The 18,562-nt window shown below is 39.0% G+C and overlaps 1 protein-coding gene across 5 annotated transcripts in view; it reads right to left on the bottom strand.

Moving 5' to 3' along the window:
• VAV3 (vav guanine nucleotide exchange factor 3) overlaps positions 1-18,562 on the bottom strand; it is a 255,820-nt gene that overhangs the window by 144,347 nt on the left and 92,911 nt on the right. For all 5 annotated transcript variants that reach the window (XM_038412017.2, XM_043520500.1, XM_038412019.2 and 2 more), the window contains 2 exons: positions 3,841-3,899; positions 306-371 (listed from right to left, as the gene is read on the bottom strand). In XM_038412017.2, the coding sequence (XP_038267945.2) occupies positions 306-371; positions 3,841-3,899 (125 nt within the window). Of the gene's footprint in view, positions 1-305; positions 372-3,840; positions 3,900-18,562 lie in introns of those variants that run through there.

Below are 18,562 nucleotides of genomic sequence, written 5' to 3'. Positions count from 1 at the left end.
TTGATGCTCTCCTTTTACGTAAGCATTCTGATGATACAAACAAATAATTCTAGAGAGTGCACTGATACTTCAATTCATCACCAGACCCCCTCATGAAATATCATCTTATTTTCATGTGTATGAAAATCAATCATTAAACTAAGGTGCTTTTTTCTGGACAATTAATTCTTCCTTTCTAACCAATCCTTGGTCAATCAGATAAAATAACTTATTTTAGAACACTGTATTTCATCACGTCATTTAAATAATAGCTACATAACAGAAAACTAAAAGCTTTCATTCTGCTTAAAAGATTTACGACATACTCTAATAAATCAGGAAGGCCTTTGTAGATATCTTCATCATCAACACTTTCTTCTGTAGGGAATGGCCTAGAAATACAAAAGACAACAGTATTAATCAAAGACTGTACCAGACTGGGTGTTCAGTTTGGGTGGTATGCTGACAAAATTTTAATTTATATTAATATGTCTGTCAATCTGTTTGTGTGCGTCTCTCTCTTTGATATTGTGGTTTATATGAGTGAACAATTTAAAAAAAAATTGCCACACATGCACAATGGAACTGTTACATGTAATCATGAATATAAATCAGAGATTTTAAAAGCAAATGTTAACTACTATGTATTTACAATTAAGTCGAAATTCCATGATTTTCAAAGGATTTTTTCTTCACTTATGTTTTAAAGCCTTCACTTCTGATATTTTGGGTGGGTGAATGTGATGATCAAGAATTCAATCCGAAAAGTTTGAAAGAGACCAAGTCAAAGTGTGGTCTGCGTGGGAAAGTGAGAGAAGGTATAATTATGACTCCTAGTTTGTCAAAGCGGGAGTATCTTATGCTCAGACACAGGGTGGCTGGCCCTTTAGGGGAGTTGGACCCAGCCTCACCTGTGATTAATAAGCTGCCTTCCAGCTGAGGCTGTGAGGTCAGGGTTCAGGTGATAACTTGGAAGATCACCTGGTCCTTGTAAGAGCCAGCAAGTAGTTCAGTTGAGAACTGCAGGAGTCCCTGAATCAAGGGAAAGAACCCAGTTTGATACGTATGACTCTGAGGAAGACAGCCAGCAGAGAATAAATCTGTAGGGAGCAGGCTCAGATGGAGAAGGGAGTCAGATGGCCTGTGAAGTGCAATCCGACAGGGCGTAGATAGGCCTTTGTAGAAGACCCCATGAAAAGGACATGGTTGATTGTATAACACAAGTTCAACAATATTGGTTTGAAGAAATAAAAGTGAAGCGCTGAAGAAAAAAGGAGAAAAAAATCCTCTGGTTGGAGAGTGTTCTGCAGTGCATGGGCCAGTGAGATCCCCCTGCCTCTGCCTCAAAAACACTTACACAATACTTCTGCTCCTGCTGCCTTTGCAGAGAATGAGGCAGGACAGCAGCAATGGCTCTCACCTGCCCATTTCCTGCACTGTTGCTAAAGGGCTGAAACAATAGGCACTGGGCTAATTGTTTTCAATGGTTTTAATGAAATGCACACAGGAGGTTCATATCACTGACATCTGTAGGAGCCATCTCTGTGCATAATAAGGCAGTTTTTGACCCTTGCTATATAATTATTTCCCCACCATAAACTGTGTTTCTGTCATTTTGGCCATTCACCAGTTCATCTTCTGCCTCAGCACTATGTGAAAGGCCTAGGGCTCCTCAGCAAACATACCAAAAGGAGAGGCAGAAAATGCCCTAGTGGGCTCCACAGAGAGTTTAAGGTTCAGAGAGCCTTGGTTACTTGTCCAACAAGGGAACCCGAGTCATCATCAATGAGGTGCCCAATAATGTCTGAGTTAATGGAGGGAATTTCTTTTGCCTTAGGGGATGCCCTGTATTTCTTGCTTTCCCTTCTCTTTCTCTACACTCTTTCAGTTTTACAGGTGAGGTGGGTAGGGGAATGCATATTGGGAGAAGGCAAACTGTCCCAGTGTGTTGAATACCAGGAGCAGATAAATGTTGAAAATTCACCAGACACTTATTTGCTGGCCTACTAATCAGACAGAGACAGAATCATAGAAGGGATCTTGAGAGGTCATCAAGCCCAGCCCCCTGCACTGAGGCAGGACCAAGTGTTTGTCCCACTTGTTCTTAAAAACATACAAAGATGGGGAGTCCACAGCCTCCGTTAGAAGCCTATTCCAGAACTTAACTACCCTGTAGTTAGAAAGTTTATAGTTAGAGCATGAAAGAAAAGGATGCGAGGTGAGGGCCCCACTGGAAAGTGACGTTGAGATGGGAATGAGCTAGTGAGAAGCACAGCCGTGTTGTGCCTAATGCTAGGAAGAAGGATTCCTACCAGAATGTCATGTGTTTGAGGGCTCCATCCTTTGTATCAAGCTCTGACTCACAGGTATCAAATGAACATGAAACTCCATACTCTCTTTCTCACCCCCTAAGATGCTGGACAGGAAATAGAGACTTCTGTCTCTTTTCCCCATTCATTACTCCCCAACTATCGCGAGGGTGGGGGGGAAGGTCTCTTCCCCAGGCTCTCCTTTTTCTGATCCTCCCCAGCCATTAAAAACTCTAGACTTGCCTTTGTTGCCATTTACAGCTTTCCCAAGCAGTAGCATGAAATTGATGTTCTTGATATTTTAACTACTGCCCATAGGGTTCCAAAGAGCAGCAATGAAAATTGAGCAGAACCTTGAAAATTTTGCTCTACTGCTGCTTGAGAAATCTGTCAGCTGCACCAGAGGCACTGGGAGCTGCCTACTGGCTCAGGAAAACATCTGAATTTGGTTTACATTCAGTTGACATTTGGAAGGTTATCTTCACAGCCATAATTCTTGTAAATATGTTTATTATTATCTGAAAGAGAGCTTTAATATTTCTTAAACCAATAAGGTAGGCCCCAAACACTCTAAGAGAAAGCCTCTCAGGAGCCACTGGTGAGTGCTGTTTTTGAGTCCTACGCAGGAGTATTAGTTCACAATATATGTAAATACCTTGTGAGGCGGTCTCATTATAACATACTTAAAACATACACAACAATTCCTTTATGTTGTATAACTGAGGACGCACACACAGCAGGTTATCAATAGAAACCCAATACAATTTCTTAGAAAAAAAGTTATTTGTTACAAGTTAGATTGTTTTAAAAAAATATATTTTTGTCAAAATATTAAGAGAAATTGTCTATATATTATAGACAACCCATTTGATCACTTTCAAATTTCAAATTTTAAGTTGTTTACATGCAAAAGAAATAAATTTTAATAATTTATTTTTTGTTTTATCTACAACTGTTTATAAAGAGCCAAATATATATTTCAAATATGGTTTAAAACAAAGCTGAGAGTGAGACTTTCACTGCTATTTCCATTCCAATATGAATTTGAACAGATAAATTATAAACTCTCAAAAGCAGGTGTTTTACCCAAAAATAGGCATTGGTCTTTAGATACAACAACAGCACAAATGGCTGTTCCTTAGCATAGCTGTTTACTTCTAAATATAGAGAATGCAGACAAACCCACAAAAAAGAGGTGGAAGCAAATTTCCAGTGGTGACAGGGGAAGGGAAGGAGACACCTTCAGCTCTTAATTCTGGAAAAACGTAAAATCTCATTGCACACTAGCGTGAATTAGCACGCTGGATATTCAGCATGAAGGAGTTCTGCTTTGTGAGCTATGTGATATGGATTTCATTTAAACATATAGAGTTTTAATGTCAGAACTACTGGTAGTGCTACTCTAGACAAGAATGGATCTCTATATACAATTAGAAGCACAGAAAAAATAAGGCTGAAACAGTGCAGCTGAGATCATATTTCTTTTAATTGTGTATCATGTTACTTGTTTTATAAATGATAAAATGGAAGTTTAGTAGCACTAATGTCATACCTTATTCCTGTTGTTAATGCAATAGGAGTGCGAGAAAGTTTTGACAGTGTTTCTATGACCTACAGAAAAAGGGAACAGAAAATATTTGTTTAGTTGTGGAACAGAAACTATATCATACTTTGTATTCTATTTTTCAATTCTATAATGAGATCCTGCTTAATTTGCATCATACACTACAAATAGTAGGCACTCTGGATCTGGCCCTGCAAAGTGTTGCATGCCCTCAATTCCCAAGGTCACAGCAGCTCCTAAGATTAGGTCTTTAGCGCTTTTGGGGGTTTGGGGGAGAGATGGGCTTTTGATAAAGAGTTAGTAAGTTTAAACAATTTAAATAGATTTCAGAGTGTAAATAAAATAATATTTTTAAATCCACAGCAAGCAGGTTCAATGTGCATTTAGACATGAATGAAATGTTTACTAGATGTTATCCTGGAAACCGCCATGAGAAGGCTGTTTTTTACCTACCAAGAAAGAAAAAAATATCCATTCCAGCTATTCTACCAACTGACCAGAAGAGGGAGCCATAAGACAAATCATTCTTAACGTGTTTCTGCTAAAGAAGTTGGCAGCTTACAGGAAGCAAGTCTCAGCTCATCTCTAGAAAATGAAAACATTCTTAGAGTTTCATTTTAAGGAGGGTGCTCAAGAACATACATCAAGAAAGAGAAGAATACAGGGGAAAGAGGGAGAGTTAATTTGGCAGTATGTGTGGAATTATTCTGCAGGCATCTGCAATACAAGGCCACCTTGTGGTCTGCCCACCAGTTAAGATTTGCTCCGCGTCACTCATAAATTGTCCCACTTTGAGCACTGACTGTTGACTGTAAGGCTAGCAATTATTGTTGTCCAGAAAAATTGAGTCAAATGAGACCCAATGTAAATGCCTGCAATTCCACTGAAGCCATAAGAGCAGCACCCAGTTACACCAGGACTGAATTTGGTTGATTGTCTAGTCCATATTAAGCTAAGCCTTGCATATCAGAGGAAATATATTTAACATATTTCTAGGAATGCCACATTCTATAAATGTGGCATTGGTTGGAAATAATCCTCCACAAATAATTAGTATAGCAGCCTGCTGATAAAACTGCAAATTAAGACCTTATCACCCTCAACAGAACAACAATGCGATATTTAGAGAGGAAAACAATGCACTAAAAACACACAGTAGTTATCAACCCACTGCACACACTGCAGACAAAAAAAACTCCACAGCTAGTAAGTATGGCTGGTTGGGAAATGTTCAACAAAACTTCTTTCATCAGAAAATGATGATTCATTGACACCAAAGCTTTTCATGGAAACATTGGCTTCAGTTAAGCTTCGGTCAAGAAAGTTTCTCAGGTCAAAGGGAGACACCAACTCAAGAATAGCCAACTGTCAGGTGGTTAGGACACTCACCTGCGATGTGGGAGACCCAGGTTCCAATTCCTGCTCCAAATCAGGTAGAGCTGTGAAAAGCAGGCTAAAGAGTCAGTCTCTCTCTCTCAGACCCAACAAAGTAGAAGAGCTCCAACATGAGGCAGTGAGAGAGAGACAAAACACTAACTCTATAGCTCAGGGCACTTGCCTGGGATGTGGCTCCTATCAGAGCTTTGCTGAAATCATACCACCTCTGTGAAAAATTTCACTTTAGACAAATCTGCAAATTCCAGTTAGAATTTTTTCATCAGAATGTCTCCAACTAGCTCTTGTTAGAAGTACTTGTTATACACACACAACATTTTCTGATTTTACAATATTTCATATGACAGTAGGTTATTCAATGTGTTGTGTGGGAAGCTGCAATACATCTTAGAAGAGACTCCATACTCATGGATTATAATGTGCTCTCTCTTTAATGCCCATTACATTGTATTTCATGCTTTTCATATTATCTCCATCCTTCATTCTTATTTTTCAGAGGAACTGAATATTCTGTTTTTATTGGAATGAAGGAATCTTTTAGGATTCCCAGCCTTCTTCTCCAGAAGAGGACTGTAATACTTCCTCCCAGCAAATCATACTCACAATAGGCTACATTGCACAACTGGATTTAGCTGGATTTTAGCTTTAGGTGCTAACTTAGACTGTAAGCTCTTCGGGGCAGGGACCATCTTTTTGTTGTGTGTGGGCACAATGCCCAACACAATGGGGCTCTGATCCAGGACTGGGGCTGCTAGCACTACCGCAACATTAATAAACAACAACAGTGCATGGGACTTTGCTCCCCTGAGAGACAAGTGCTTGGGGAGTAGGCCAGGAGAAAGCAGAGTCATAACTCTGCGCTGGTTGACTGCAGGAGGTGCAGGGAAGAAGTAAGTTATACCCTTAAAAAGGCTGTAACAAATTATTCATACAGTGTAACTGGGGAGGCACAATGACTCATGGGACCCCTCTGGGGACAGTGCAGCTACAAACTGCCCCTTATTCAGGGTTGATTCACAAATGCACAATCTAGATTGGATTTTTTTAAACACTTCAATATTTGTGTATGAGGTTATTGGGTGAAAAGATTTAAATTAGGCTCAGTTTAATACAGCTCACTACACAAGAGAAAAAACCCCTTCTGACACTTTTCTAGCAGAACAAGGGAGCCTTCAGGGAAAGAGTCAAACAAATGAAGAGGAAGTTCTGCCGGTATTCTATTTCTACATTTCCTTTACAGCAACTCTGAATGTTTGAGAATGAGGTTATGCACCTCTTCAGAAGCACATTGTCACATCAAAGCCAAACTCTCATTTCTAGAGCATAATACCCAAGACTATTTTTCAGTGCATGAGTTTATGCAAAATAGGTCATGAAATTCAAACACAGGACACTCCAAAAGGAAGTGTATCCTGGACTACTCCCCCGTGGGCGATGTCTTCCTGATTCATATATTTCAGGCATAGTTGGCAGAGTGAATTGGTTTGAACGAAGCATTAACTTTTACTTCATGAAGTTCTCTAACAATAGGTTTTTTGGGAGTTAGTATTTATTACTGTTTCACCTGATTCACACCAAAAACTGCAACAACTTGGATACACGTGCTAAACAGTTGTGCATTAAGAGTTAAGAAGCCATTCATTTGTTAGCCGTTTGTGTATGCACATCTGTATCCTCTGTTGAAATGTTTATTTTGTAACTTCCTGCAGCAATATTCCTCAGTAAGTCACATTAGCTATTCCTATGTGTAGTTATAGCAACAGTACTGTAGGGTGACTCATTTTCATCTCTCTGCAGCCATGCAGATTTCTCCTAGTTTAACTGTGCAATGATACAGCAAATGTGGGTGTTGTTGTGTGATGGCGGTGTATTTTTAATAAAACAGTCAACCTACAAGTCCTGCACTTCAAATACAGAATTAGAGTGTCTTCTTAAAAGCCTTTCCCACTGATACTTAAGAAGACAATTATAAAGATAAATCATATTGCAATGCAATACTGAATCTGCATTCATCCTTTAAACCGGCAACAGTTTAAATACACTGAAGCACCTGGCCACACATGAAGAATATATAACAATTAATCTGTGTTCATTTACTATTTACAGTATCTCACCAATTAAATGCTTTTGTTGACTGTAATCTTTGGGCCCAATCCAGCAAATACTACAGATCTGTGTTTACTATGCTGATAAGGCCCACAGAGGTCAATATAACTAGACATGATAGTAATCACTATACACTCAGGGTTGTTTTCAGGATTGGATCCATGTTTGTAATAAATACTGTATTTTAGCTATATAATAAATTAAATGTTTGTGGTAATTTCATAAACTGCAAGTTGTCTAATGCATTGACAGCTTAATAGCTTTGACTAAAAGTAGTGTTATTCTGTAACAAGTTGGAACGAACAGTCTGGGTCAGATTTTCAAAGTAGCGTGGCTCCTATTTAGGCACTTAAATAAACATGAGATTTTCACAAATGCCCAGCACCCTGCAACAACCATTATGAAATTTATGGCCAGATTACATGCTGAGCTTTTCGAAGCCCTGACCCTTAATTCTTTCCCTAAAATTAATTTAATCAGCGGAGGGAGGGAGGGAAGGAGGATAGATAGAGAGATTAGATGCAGCAGCCATTTCAGTAGCGACTGCTATGGTTAACATTGCAAAACATTTCCATTACAAACATATTGTTACTCTTTTACTCTTTCTGAAACATCATAGTATTTGTCCAAATTTTTGGGTTAGGTTTGTTTTGCTTTTAATTTTTTAAATTTTTGAGAAAAAACCTCTTTAGCCATTGGATTCAGGAGAAGATAAAAGGTAAATATGCATTTTCCCATATTTTATAAGTAATTTCACCACTTCCACCAGACATAAAACTGAATAACTCGGGATTTGTGCAGTGAACTCCAAGGGCACTGGAAAGCCACTCCTACTTGCCACAATCTTCAGACAGGCAGCAGGTGTGCAACACAGCCCATCCGCTGCCTCAATTCCTGTCTATGGTTGGAACAGGATGCCAGCCTCTGATACACTCATCTCTTTTTAATACTTCCTCTTGTAGTGCCTTGTGTTTTTGGATGGGTTTTTGTTTGTTTTGGTTTTTTTCCAGAGGTTAGTACTAGGTAACTGTCTGCCCGGGTAACACTCTCTCAGAGACCTCTATTCCATCACCCTGCCCAGACCATTTATACCATTATACTCTTGAAGATGTCACAGGGTATAGCGATGACTCCACTATGTAGTTAATACCCAGATCTACATCTCAGTTCCAATCAATGCAGTTGAACAACTTATCCAGTATCAGGCCAAGATCAGTGCATGGGTGAGAGTCATCAGGTTGGCCGTCAGACAACTAAAACCAAGGTAATGAATGAGGCCTGCTCCAGAAAAAAAATGGCACAGATGCTATGTGCTCCTTCAACTGAGCAAGCATACCTGTTCTCTGTTACCCAGCCAGGAGCAAATTTTCCCCATCAGTGCTTGGCAAGGGTGTAGCATTCTTTACTTACAAACCTGACAACAATTACCCATGCCTTAGTCACCTCATGCATGGATTCCTCATGGGGCTATGCACTAAGACCATTCAAACTTCAGGTAGCAAAGAATCTACCCACCTGTTTACTATGCAATCAATGTTTTAGACAAGGAACGTATTATACTTCTGCTTGCTCTACAATCAACACTTTATAGGTAAAAAACATAACCGTGGTTCTAAATGACTTGGGTCCTGATTACCAAAAAGGCCACCTTTCTTTTCATGTAATTGCAATCAGATGAAGTACTTCAGGAAACAGCTTTCTGGTTTAACTGGTTTCACTGAACAGCCTTCAACTCTGGAAATTTTTCCTCCCCTTCAGCCCAGATGTGTTAATTTTTAGGACACACATTACATTCTGTTTTCCTAGGCTTTTCCGGGGGGCGGGATAGTTTGAAAGGGAGCAAGTGGGCTAAAGGTAGAGTTTGTTGCTTTTATATGGTGGGAAGGAGGTTCTTAGGGATGTTCAGTGGTTCAAGCAAAATAAGTGTTTGATGAGAGGAGATTATTTGGATTACTTTTATGTATAGAGCTTTAGTCAGAAGCCTGATACACTGGAATAACTAAAATAAAACGGAAAAATCAAATCTAGTCTGTGAGGAAACAAAGATATTTACATCGAGCTACTTACACAACCCTCATCCCCCCAGTGTCTGAGGACCTCCTCTGCACTTTATGCAGATAACATGCAAGCGACCACAGCCAAAGCTGCCACTCAGTCTCACATCTCCATTCTGTCGTGTTCACTCATGTAAGGTGTTGGGAAAAAAGTAAGAGAAATGTTCCCATTTTGCACATCTCAGGAGCATGGAGCTTTAAAAGATAATGCCAAATTGTGCTACTTATACATTCTCAGTTGATTCATGCTGAGAAACAATTGTTATCTTTTCAAATGTATGACTGCTGCTCTGAGGAAGAAGGTTGGAGTTTCCTTTTACAAATCATGAACAATACTGGGTCAACATTTTATCTGACACAGAAGGGGAAAAAATATATGCATGTCTTATTGTACTCCATTTGTTGACTTTTGGACCCATAGTTCTCTCCAGGAAGTGTTACTTTTACATTTGAATCTCTAATTCAGCTGACAGATGTGAAAAATGACATGTAGCCAAATAACTCCATAGTGACTACCCAGCTGCTGATGTGAAGAGCACATTATTTCAGCAAAAGCGGCTGTTAACTTATGCTGAAAACTTTTCTCTCCATCTGTCTTCCCTGATAATGTAAGACTTAGCATACTGTGCCAATTCAATCTACTTTCAATCCAACCACAACTCTTTAGGGAAGAGGAAAGGGACAAGGGCTCTTTGAAAAACAAACACAGAAGATATGTGGATCTGGGTAAAAATCTTTTTAAAAAGAAAAAAATAGTGAGCATGATACCAGATCCTCACTTTGATGCAAGGGCAGCTCTTAAATACATAAATAAATGCGAACTGTGGAAGACTAACCATGCAAAACTAATAGTGTCAAATAATATGATTAATGGCACTTGAATTCTACATATATATACGGAGATGCACAGAGGTTAAATCAGGAACCCCAAACAAGAAGTTACTGGCAAATCTAGGAATAGACTCTAGCAGTCCTGATTCTCAGGCTTCAGCTCTTAACTACTAGAAATATTGCCTCATGTGGTACATGGACTTTTTTTTAGCATTGTTTCAAACATACAACTGTTTCAAATACTGTCTGTACTTCCTTCATATCACTTCATTTGCCCCTCACCTTACAATCTCTTTTTGATTTCTCTAGTTGTTTTGTTTTGTTCCTATTTACTCTTCAGTTAAAAATACTAATGGAACATAAGTGGGTTATGCACATTCCCTTCTTTATTAACTGCTTCCTTTAAAGAAATTCCAATCACTTTTGAACTATTAAAGCAAAAAATTGTAATTAAAACTGTTTACAGATTCATGGTATGTTTTAATTCATTCAAATAAAAACAATACATGAGCACCAGGTGTTGAGCTCTGATAGCAACAAAATAGAGGAGTATTTTAGTCTTAAATTCATACACTTTTTCCATAAATGACCACCAATTTGTAGGTTTCAGAGTAGCAGTTGTGTTAGTCTGTATTCGCAAAAAGAAAAGGAGTACTTGTGGCACCTTAGAGACTAACAAATTTATTAGAGCATAAGCTTTCGTGAGCTACAGCTCACTTCATCGGATGCATTCAGTGGAAAATACAGTGGGGAGATTTATATACACACACAAACATGAAACAATGGGTTTTATCATACACACTGTAAGGAGAGTGATCGCTTAAGATGAGCCATCACCAGCATGGTGGGGGGGGGGGGAGGAAAACCTTTCATGGTGACAGTCAAGGTGGGCCATTTCCAGCAGTTAACAAGAAAGTCTGAGAAACAGTGGGGGGTGTGGTGAGGGTGAGAAATAACTTGGGGAAATAGTTTTACTTTGTGTAATGACCATCCACTCCCAGAAGTCACCTACTACAGGACAGGCCCAACAAAGAAAATAACAGAACGCCACTAGCCATCATTTTCAGCCCCCAACTAAAACCTCTCCAACGCATCATCAAGGATCTACAACCTATCCTGAAGGATGACCCATCACTCTCACAGATCTTGGGAGACAGGCCAGTCCTTGCTTACAGACAGCCCCCCAACCTGAAGCAAATACTCACCAGCAACCACACACCAGAACCACTAACCCAGGAACCTATCCTTGCAACAAAGCCCGTTGCCAACTCTGTCCACATATCTATTCAGGGAACATCATCATAGGTCCTAATCACATCAGCCACACTATCAGAGGCTCGTTCACCTGTGCATCTACCAATGTGATATATGCCATCATGTGCCAGCAATGCCCCTCTGCCATGTACGTTGGTCAAACTGGACAGTCTCTACGTAAAAGAATAAATGGACACAAAGCAGACATCAAGAATTATAACATTCAAAAAACAGTCGGCGAACACTTCAATCTCTCCGGTCACTCGATTACAGACCTGAGAGTGGCTATCCTTCAACAAAAAAATTTCAAAAACAGACTCCAGCGAGAGACTGCTGAATTGGAATTAAATTTGCAAACTGGATACAATTAACTTCGGCTTGAATAGAGATTGGGAGTGGATGGGTCATTACACAAAGTAAAACTATTTCCCCATTTTATTTCTCCCCCCCCACCCCACCCCTCACTGTTCCTCAGACGTTCTTGTTTACTGCTGGAAATGGCCCACCTTGATTGTCACCATGAAAGGTTTTCCTCCTATCCCCCCCCCCCCCCCCGCTCATGATGGCTCATCTTAAGCGATCACTCTCCTTACAGTGTGTATGATAAAACCCATTGTTTCATGTTCTCTGTGTGTGTATATAAATCTCCCCACTGTATTTTCCACTGAATGCATCCGATGAAGTGAGCTGTAGCTCACGAAAGCTTATGCTCAAATAAATTTGTTAGTCTCTAAGGTGCCACAAGTACTCCTTTTCTTTTCACCAATTTGTAGTGGGTTGCTAGCCATTTCATCAGAGACATATATCTCTGTCTCATTTAGTATGGTTTTGAAGCCTCTGCTCCTTCACATCCAGCCTCAGATCTCTACTCAACTATACCCATTCTCCCTCGCTTCACTGTCTTCTGCCTGAGACGTACCTGGAGAACAATGGGCAGCCAATTTGTCTATGCATAAGACTGCTGGTAAGGAAAGAAAATAGTGTGGCCAGCCCACAGGGGCATGGCAGAAAAAAATCATTAACTGAACACTGAGTCCTGAGAAAGACAAGTCAATGATATTAGATACAAGCCAGATGTCTAATGCCTTGACACAATTGGCGATGGCAGAGCTATGACTGAACAAGATGCTTGTGGTTCTTTCAAAAATCTGACTCCAGCTTTTATTTGCAAGGATCCTTCAGAGAAACTGACATCCATTGAGATAGAGGATTTCTCAAACTAAGCGATATTTTAGAATAAATATAGGGAAAGTTCTTCATTCTTCTAACATGGTCCTTAATGTGTATATCTGATCTACACAGGATCTCTTGGACCTGAATCCAGCCTGTTCTTCTCTAAGCTTCTTAAAGTACTGCCTCTTTCATCCTGTGTAGTAGCACCACTTTCCCCACAGAAGGCTTTCCCTAAAAAGGTGATATCACCTTTATTTTTCCCCCTGATAATGATTACATTATGATAGAAGGATTCCCCCATAGAAAAATATATAGAATGGCACGCTCCCCTCTTTATCAATTTAATCAATTTTCAAAAGGCATTTGACAGCCTACATAGTTGTATGTTCTGGAATATTCTTCAGTCCTACAGATCCCAGATAAAGTTATCAACATAACCAAGGCCATGTACAGATATGCAAAGTGCTATATAAGTGTGGACAATCAGACAACAGAGTGGTTCAATGCAAACACTGCAATGAATTAGGGCTGCATTTTATCTCCACTATTTAGCTCCGCCATAGGCTGGATAACAAAGAAGTGTATTAGCAGCACAAACACAAGAGACAGCATGAGTAGATGGCAAATGCTTAGGAGATGTAGACTTTATTGATGATACTACTGCAATATTGAGCAACACCACGAAAAGTTACAAACAAAGACAGACAACCTGGCAAAAATAGCAGGCTAAGTAGGGCTCAAAATTAGTTATGCTAAAACAAACATCTCTGAAACCCAGATGTCAAGCAGTAACATCATGTTAGAAGGCAAAAATCTCAAGGTAGTACAGGTCATCTACCTGGGCAGCACCATATTAACCTAACAGAGATCTCAAAACGAAAGTGACATCAAGGATAGGAAAGGTACCCTCAGCATTTACTAAACTCAGCAATGTAGGGAAATCAAAGACATACAACCCCAAAACAAAATGAGAATTTTCAATTCAAACACAATCTCAGTGCCAACATATGACTGCAAGAGCTGGACAGCAACTAAAACATCAAACAGAAAACTAGACACCCTTGAAAATAAAGGTCTACAAAAGATTCTGGGTATTGGTTAGAAAGACTTCATTAACAATGAAGAGATCCGAGAAATCACTGACCAGCAGCTCGTTTCCACCACAATCAGACAAAGCTGTCAAGTGGAAACCAACTAGTATGAGGAAACGAGGGTGGGCAAGAGCAGCCTTAAGAACGCCCCCTAACAGAGATGGCTGAATAGTCAATCCCAAAAAACACCATACTGCAAATGGAAGCAGCAGCGGATGACAGAGAGGAATGCAAGAGACTGTTTTTCACCCTGTACTCTAACATTGGGCCGGGAAGGCTGTAAAAGAAAATAAAAAGGACTCTGTGATTTATGACATCTCTTATTCAGCCTGCACAACATATGCATTGACTTGGAGAAGTCTCGTCTGGCATCTGTTTTCTCCAACAATCTCTTCAATGACATCTTGCATAGAGAAGCAGCATTTTTCTCCAAACTTACACCTTTCACCCTGGAACTTAACATCCACTCTAGGGATATGTCTACACAGCATAAGCCCACCCCAAGCTGGTAGTGAAGACAACACAGTATGAAAGGCAGAATGAACTAGTGAGCCACATACATACCCAGGGTGCATTTTGGGCTTATACCATCCATGATAAAGCCTGTTACTGTTATTGTTACCTGCACTAGCTGGATTCAAGCTAGCTTGGGAAGGCAACGCTCACCATTAGAATTACAAAAAAGCTGAAAAATGCACAACACAGTGTTCTGCTACAATTTTAACAGAACAGGACTAAATTAAACACACTATGAGTAAACCATTAATAAATCAGTATCCAGTTGTGAAATATATATATTTTTACTCAATAACAAAGTTGTGTTTAACATCTATTTCCATTTTCAAGTGACAAGATTAAAATTGCAAGTTTTAAAGTACAAAAGTTTCCCTAGACACTTGTATGAGACTCAGATAATCCAACCATGAAGCCGTATACCCTTGCTGATCTCTAGAGTTCTTTTACTGTCCAAAAGGCTGAGATGTTTAAAAAAAGAAAGCAATGGGGGAGGGGAATTTTTACAGCAGTTTCCTGTCTGCTTTTGTGGTTTTAACACTTATGAAGATCTTCTGAATCTTTACAATGCCCTAAGGTTGTTTAGATATTTTTTAAAGAATGGCAATCTTACTTTAAGCACTGTTGTAATAAAAACAGAGCACTGTACTGTCCATGAGCATATGGCTGGAAGCTGAAGCTAGACAAATAAGGTGTAATTTCTTACATACAAAAGACAATGGCTGTGCTGATCAGTATTTCAGTATCAGTATTTTGTTTTAAACGGAGACTGTGCTCATGCTGCATAGGACATGAAAACTGAAGAGACAATTCCCAAAAGAGCGTACAGTCCAATGACAACAACAACAACAAAAAAGCAGGAGAGACCGGGAAATGCAGAGTAGCAGATTTTGAATTGTTGCTGTTTTTAACTCACATCTGTTCCATATACCACTATTTGATTCTGTGAGACCACTGGACCAAACTCATTCCTAGTAATATTGAAATATGAAAGTGTTTTAATACAAGCAAAAGCCATACAGGCGCAAAAGAAAATCCTTCTCTCATTTTGATACCATTTTGAACTTAACCATTGGAATCTGTGCACATCATATTTTAAAACAAAATACACTAGAAATTGATCCTATGACATCTCTAGCTCTTTCTACTGTGACTCACGTAGTGAAATTAGCGGAAGAACACAAGCACAAGCACACTATTTTGTGACTTGATGCATGGATGCCATCCTCTCTGAATTCCTCCCCCTTTCACTCCCCCACTCCATTTATTTGATTATGGGTTTTGGTTATCATCATTGGTGGGTTTTAGATTTTTTTTTTCCAAAAACATTCTTCACATCCATTCTAGCACAATTCTTCCACCACTCCACACAGCGGCAACAAAAGCCCCGGCTTTATTCCCCCAGAAGTTAAAAACACTTACTTGGAATGTTAGTTTTGATGACATAAACAAGAAGAGTCTTTTATTGCAACAGTGTGCAAATAGTCCATGGTGATAATTCCTGGCAACTGGTGTGTCTGCTGTTATTTTAAGAACTGCAACAGCAGGTGAGAGTTAGGGCTGATCAAACTTACAAAGCCAATTTCTGAACACGGAAAAGTAAAGCAAGACAGAATTCTAATATTGATACCCCATCCTTTACAAAATGTGCTTCAGATAGGAGACTATTCCAGTTGGGTTTTCATTTCAAGTGTAGATGGATATTTTGAATGCCTAATGTAAATGTATATTTAAATATTCATACTGTGGTAAATACAATATAGGCAAATCAAAATCACACACACACACACACACACTATACATAGTGACATTTTGTAGAAGGACCATTTCTTAGCATAATATATATTTTATGGATAAGTGCAATAATTTTCTGTTTCTGTGAAATGCAAGACATAAGGGAGAGGATTGACTGTCTTAGGAGGTTGGACACAGAATCTTCATCTAAGGTTGCTGGCTCCGGCTCATGTTACCAGTGATTGAAAGTCATTACTAGTAGTTCAGTGAAATACAACTCAACTGAATTCAGCTGGGTCTCAATGTCCAAATAAGAAATAAATCCACCACAAATCAGTATTAATTGACCCCGATGTTGGCAGTCTCAGCAGAGAGGCCTAACACTGAATTGACATGAAAACTTGACTCCAGGGCTTTGAGTTGAGGTTCATTGATAGGGTGGTGTAGAAAAAATTGGACTGCTGCTCTCTGTCCTATACATGGCCTATGGATGAACAAAGGACTTCAAGCTGCATGGATTTCAGGCCACATCATCTTTCCCCAGCAGTCAATTTACACAAACATTTATCTTCGAGGTAGCACTGGGAAAATATACTGCTAACAAACTGCTAAATACATCATTCACTCAAACAAAATATAAACTGCATGTGAAACCCATTGGGGTACAATCTATTAAACATAGTTTGCAAAAGAGAACATTTTCTATTTCTATAAACTGTGCTAATAAGAATTGTTTATGAAGATGATAATGGTCTTATTTAACTAGGGAGCAATACCTAAATATGAGACAGTCATTCAATTATACTCTTAACATGTGGTCAGGAAGTGTAGCAACAGCTTGAGGAGATTAGATTTTTATATTCATAACTGTTTTGGGGGGAGGGAGGGGAGCATGTTAATAAGCAATTAAAACTTCCCAGATTCATGCCACTCATTGCTGCATACTCAATTTCAAATATAAAAAACAATAGATGTGTGAAAGAAGGTCTACGAATCAATGAATGCTAAGTAATATCACTGAAACAGTCCTGTGCCAAGACTTCAAAGACACTGTCAACAACTGGTATGTATGTGTTTACTCTACACTGTTTATAATATGCTTTTACAAGCTTGACCAAAAAAATCCTTTAGTTAACAGATTTTCCCTTTTTATTTCAACAAATATTGATTTTTCCCCACTTTTGTTTCTATCAGAATAGAAATCTCTTGTATTGCACACATCCAACAATATTCACTTCAGGAATGGATTGATGCCAAAACCTGACTACTGCATTAAGTCACCCCAATGCTGATTTATATAAAAGTCTATTAGACACAGGAAGAAATATTCTGGTCCTTCTTACTGGGGTGAAGTGGAGGGAGCCAAGTGCAAGGGAGGAAGAGAGAGGAAACAAGGGAGAGAAGATTGATTGACCAGGATTGATGGGGAGTCTCCAGGAATTAGAGATTAATCTTTAATTAAAGATTATATCATGTGATGATATCTCCAGGAATACATCCAACCAAAATTGGCAACCCTAGATAAAAGGGAGAAAAAAGAGAAACAAAAGCAAATGAGGAGGATGTAGGGGAAAAGAGAAAGAAAACTGAAAGGCAGAAACAGAGCTCTTTTGATTCAGTTTGTATTTCACTGGGTACTACATTATTACAACATAACTATGCTTTTTTAGATCTATTCCCGTTTACACCGAGATCAAGGCTCAGTCCTCAGCCTAGTGCTTTCTTGAATAAACATAATACAAAGAGCTGAGATTTTGTTTGCATGGTGCACTATGATTTTTTGGTCTTTGCCCATTAAAATTACCTCAGTTGTCCATCCTGCATGGCTTTTAGAACAATACACTTGGTGATGTACATCAGATGGGCCTACTGACATTAACACCATGAACAGGTTGAGCATGGATCTACAAAAACTTCCCACAGCCTATTAACAGTAGTAGAAGAGAGGGCAAGAAAAAGGATTCCAAATGAGATTCGCTGGGTTGCTAGTGCACAGGGATCCTCAGGTCATGAGAAGCTTCACACCGAAGAGGATTTTGCCCTGAGGATTTGTCTGCCCGATGTGTGATGAACTCACACCAATCAATGTAAAGCCATCAGATGGTTTGTGTCATTCTGTCAAATTGATTCTTTTGCACAAAGGCAAGGCAGGCTTCATGAAATTGGACACAGCTCAGAGCACTTTCACTTTTGAAAATGCCAATCTTGCTTTCCACATATTACCTAACATTACAAAATAGATTTACACCAGGATTTAGCTTTTTCCTCATTTCTAATTAAAAATATATATGAACCAAAAATTCATAGTTCATTCAAAAATAACCATTAATGATCAAATCAAGAGATTCCCCTGATGTATTTACTACACAGTTTGAAGAGTGGAGACATGAAGGAGTAGAAACAAAATATAAAATAAAAATATAATAGGCCCAATACAACTCTTACAATAAGTATAATTGGGTTTTGTGAACAGTTCCATTGAGTTCAGTGGGGTGACTCGTGACTAAGTCATATTCAACATGAATAAGGATTGCAGAATCAGGTTCAATATTAATTATG

The sequence above is a fragment of the Dermochelys coriacea genome, chromosome 8, assembly GCF_009764565.3.
Source record: "Dermochelys coriacea isolate rDerCor1 chromosome 8, rDerCor1.pri.v4, whole genome shotgun sequence".
Lineage (NCBI taxonomy): Eukaryota > Metazoa > Chordata > Testudines > Dermochelyidae > Dermochelys > Dermochelys coriacea.
The sequence above is the reverse complement of the archived record's forward strand: the minus strand, read 5'-3'. Positions and strand labels throughout refer to the sequence as shown.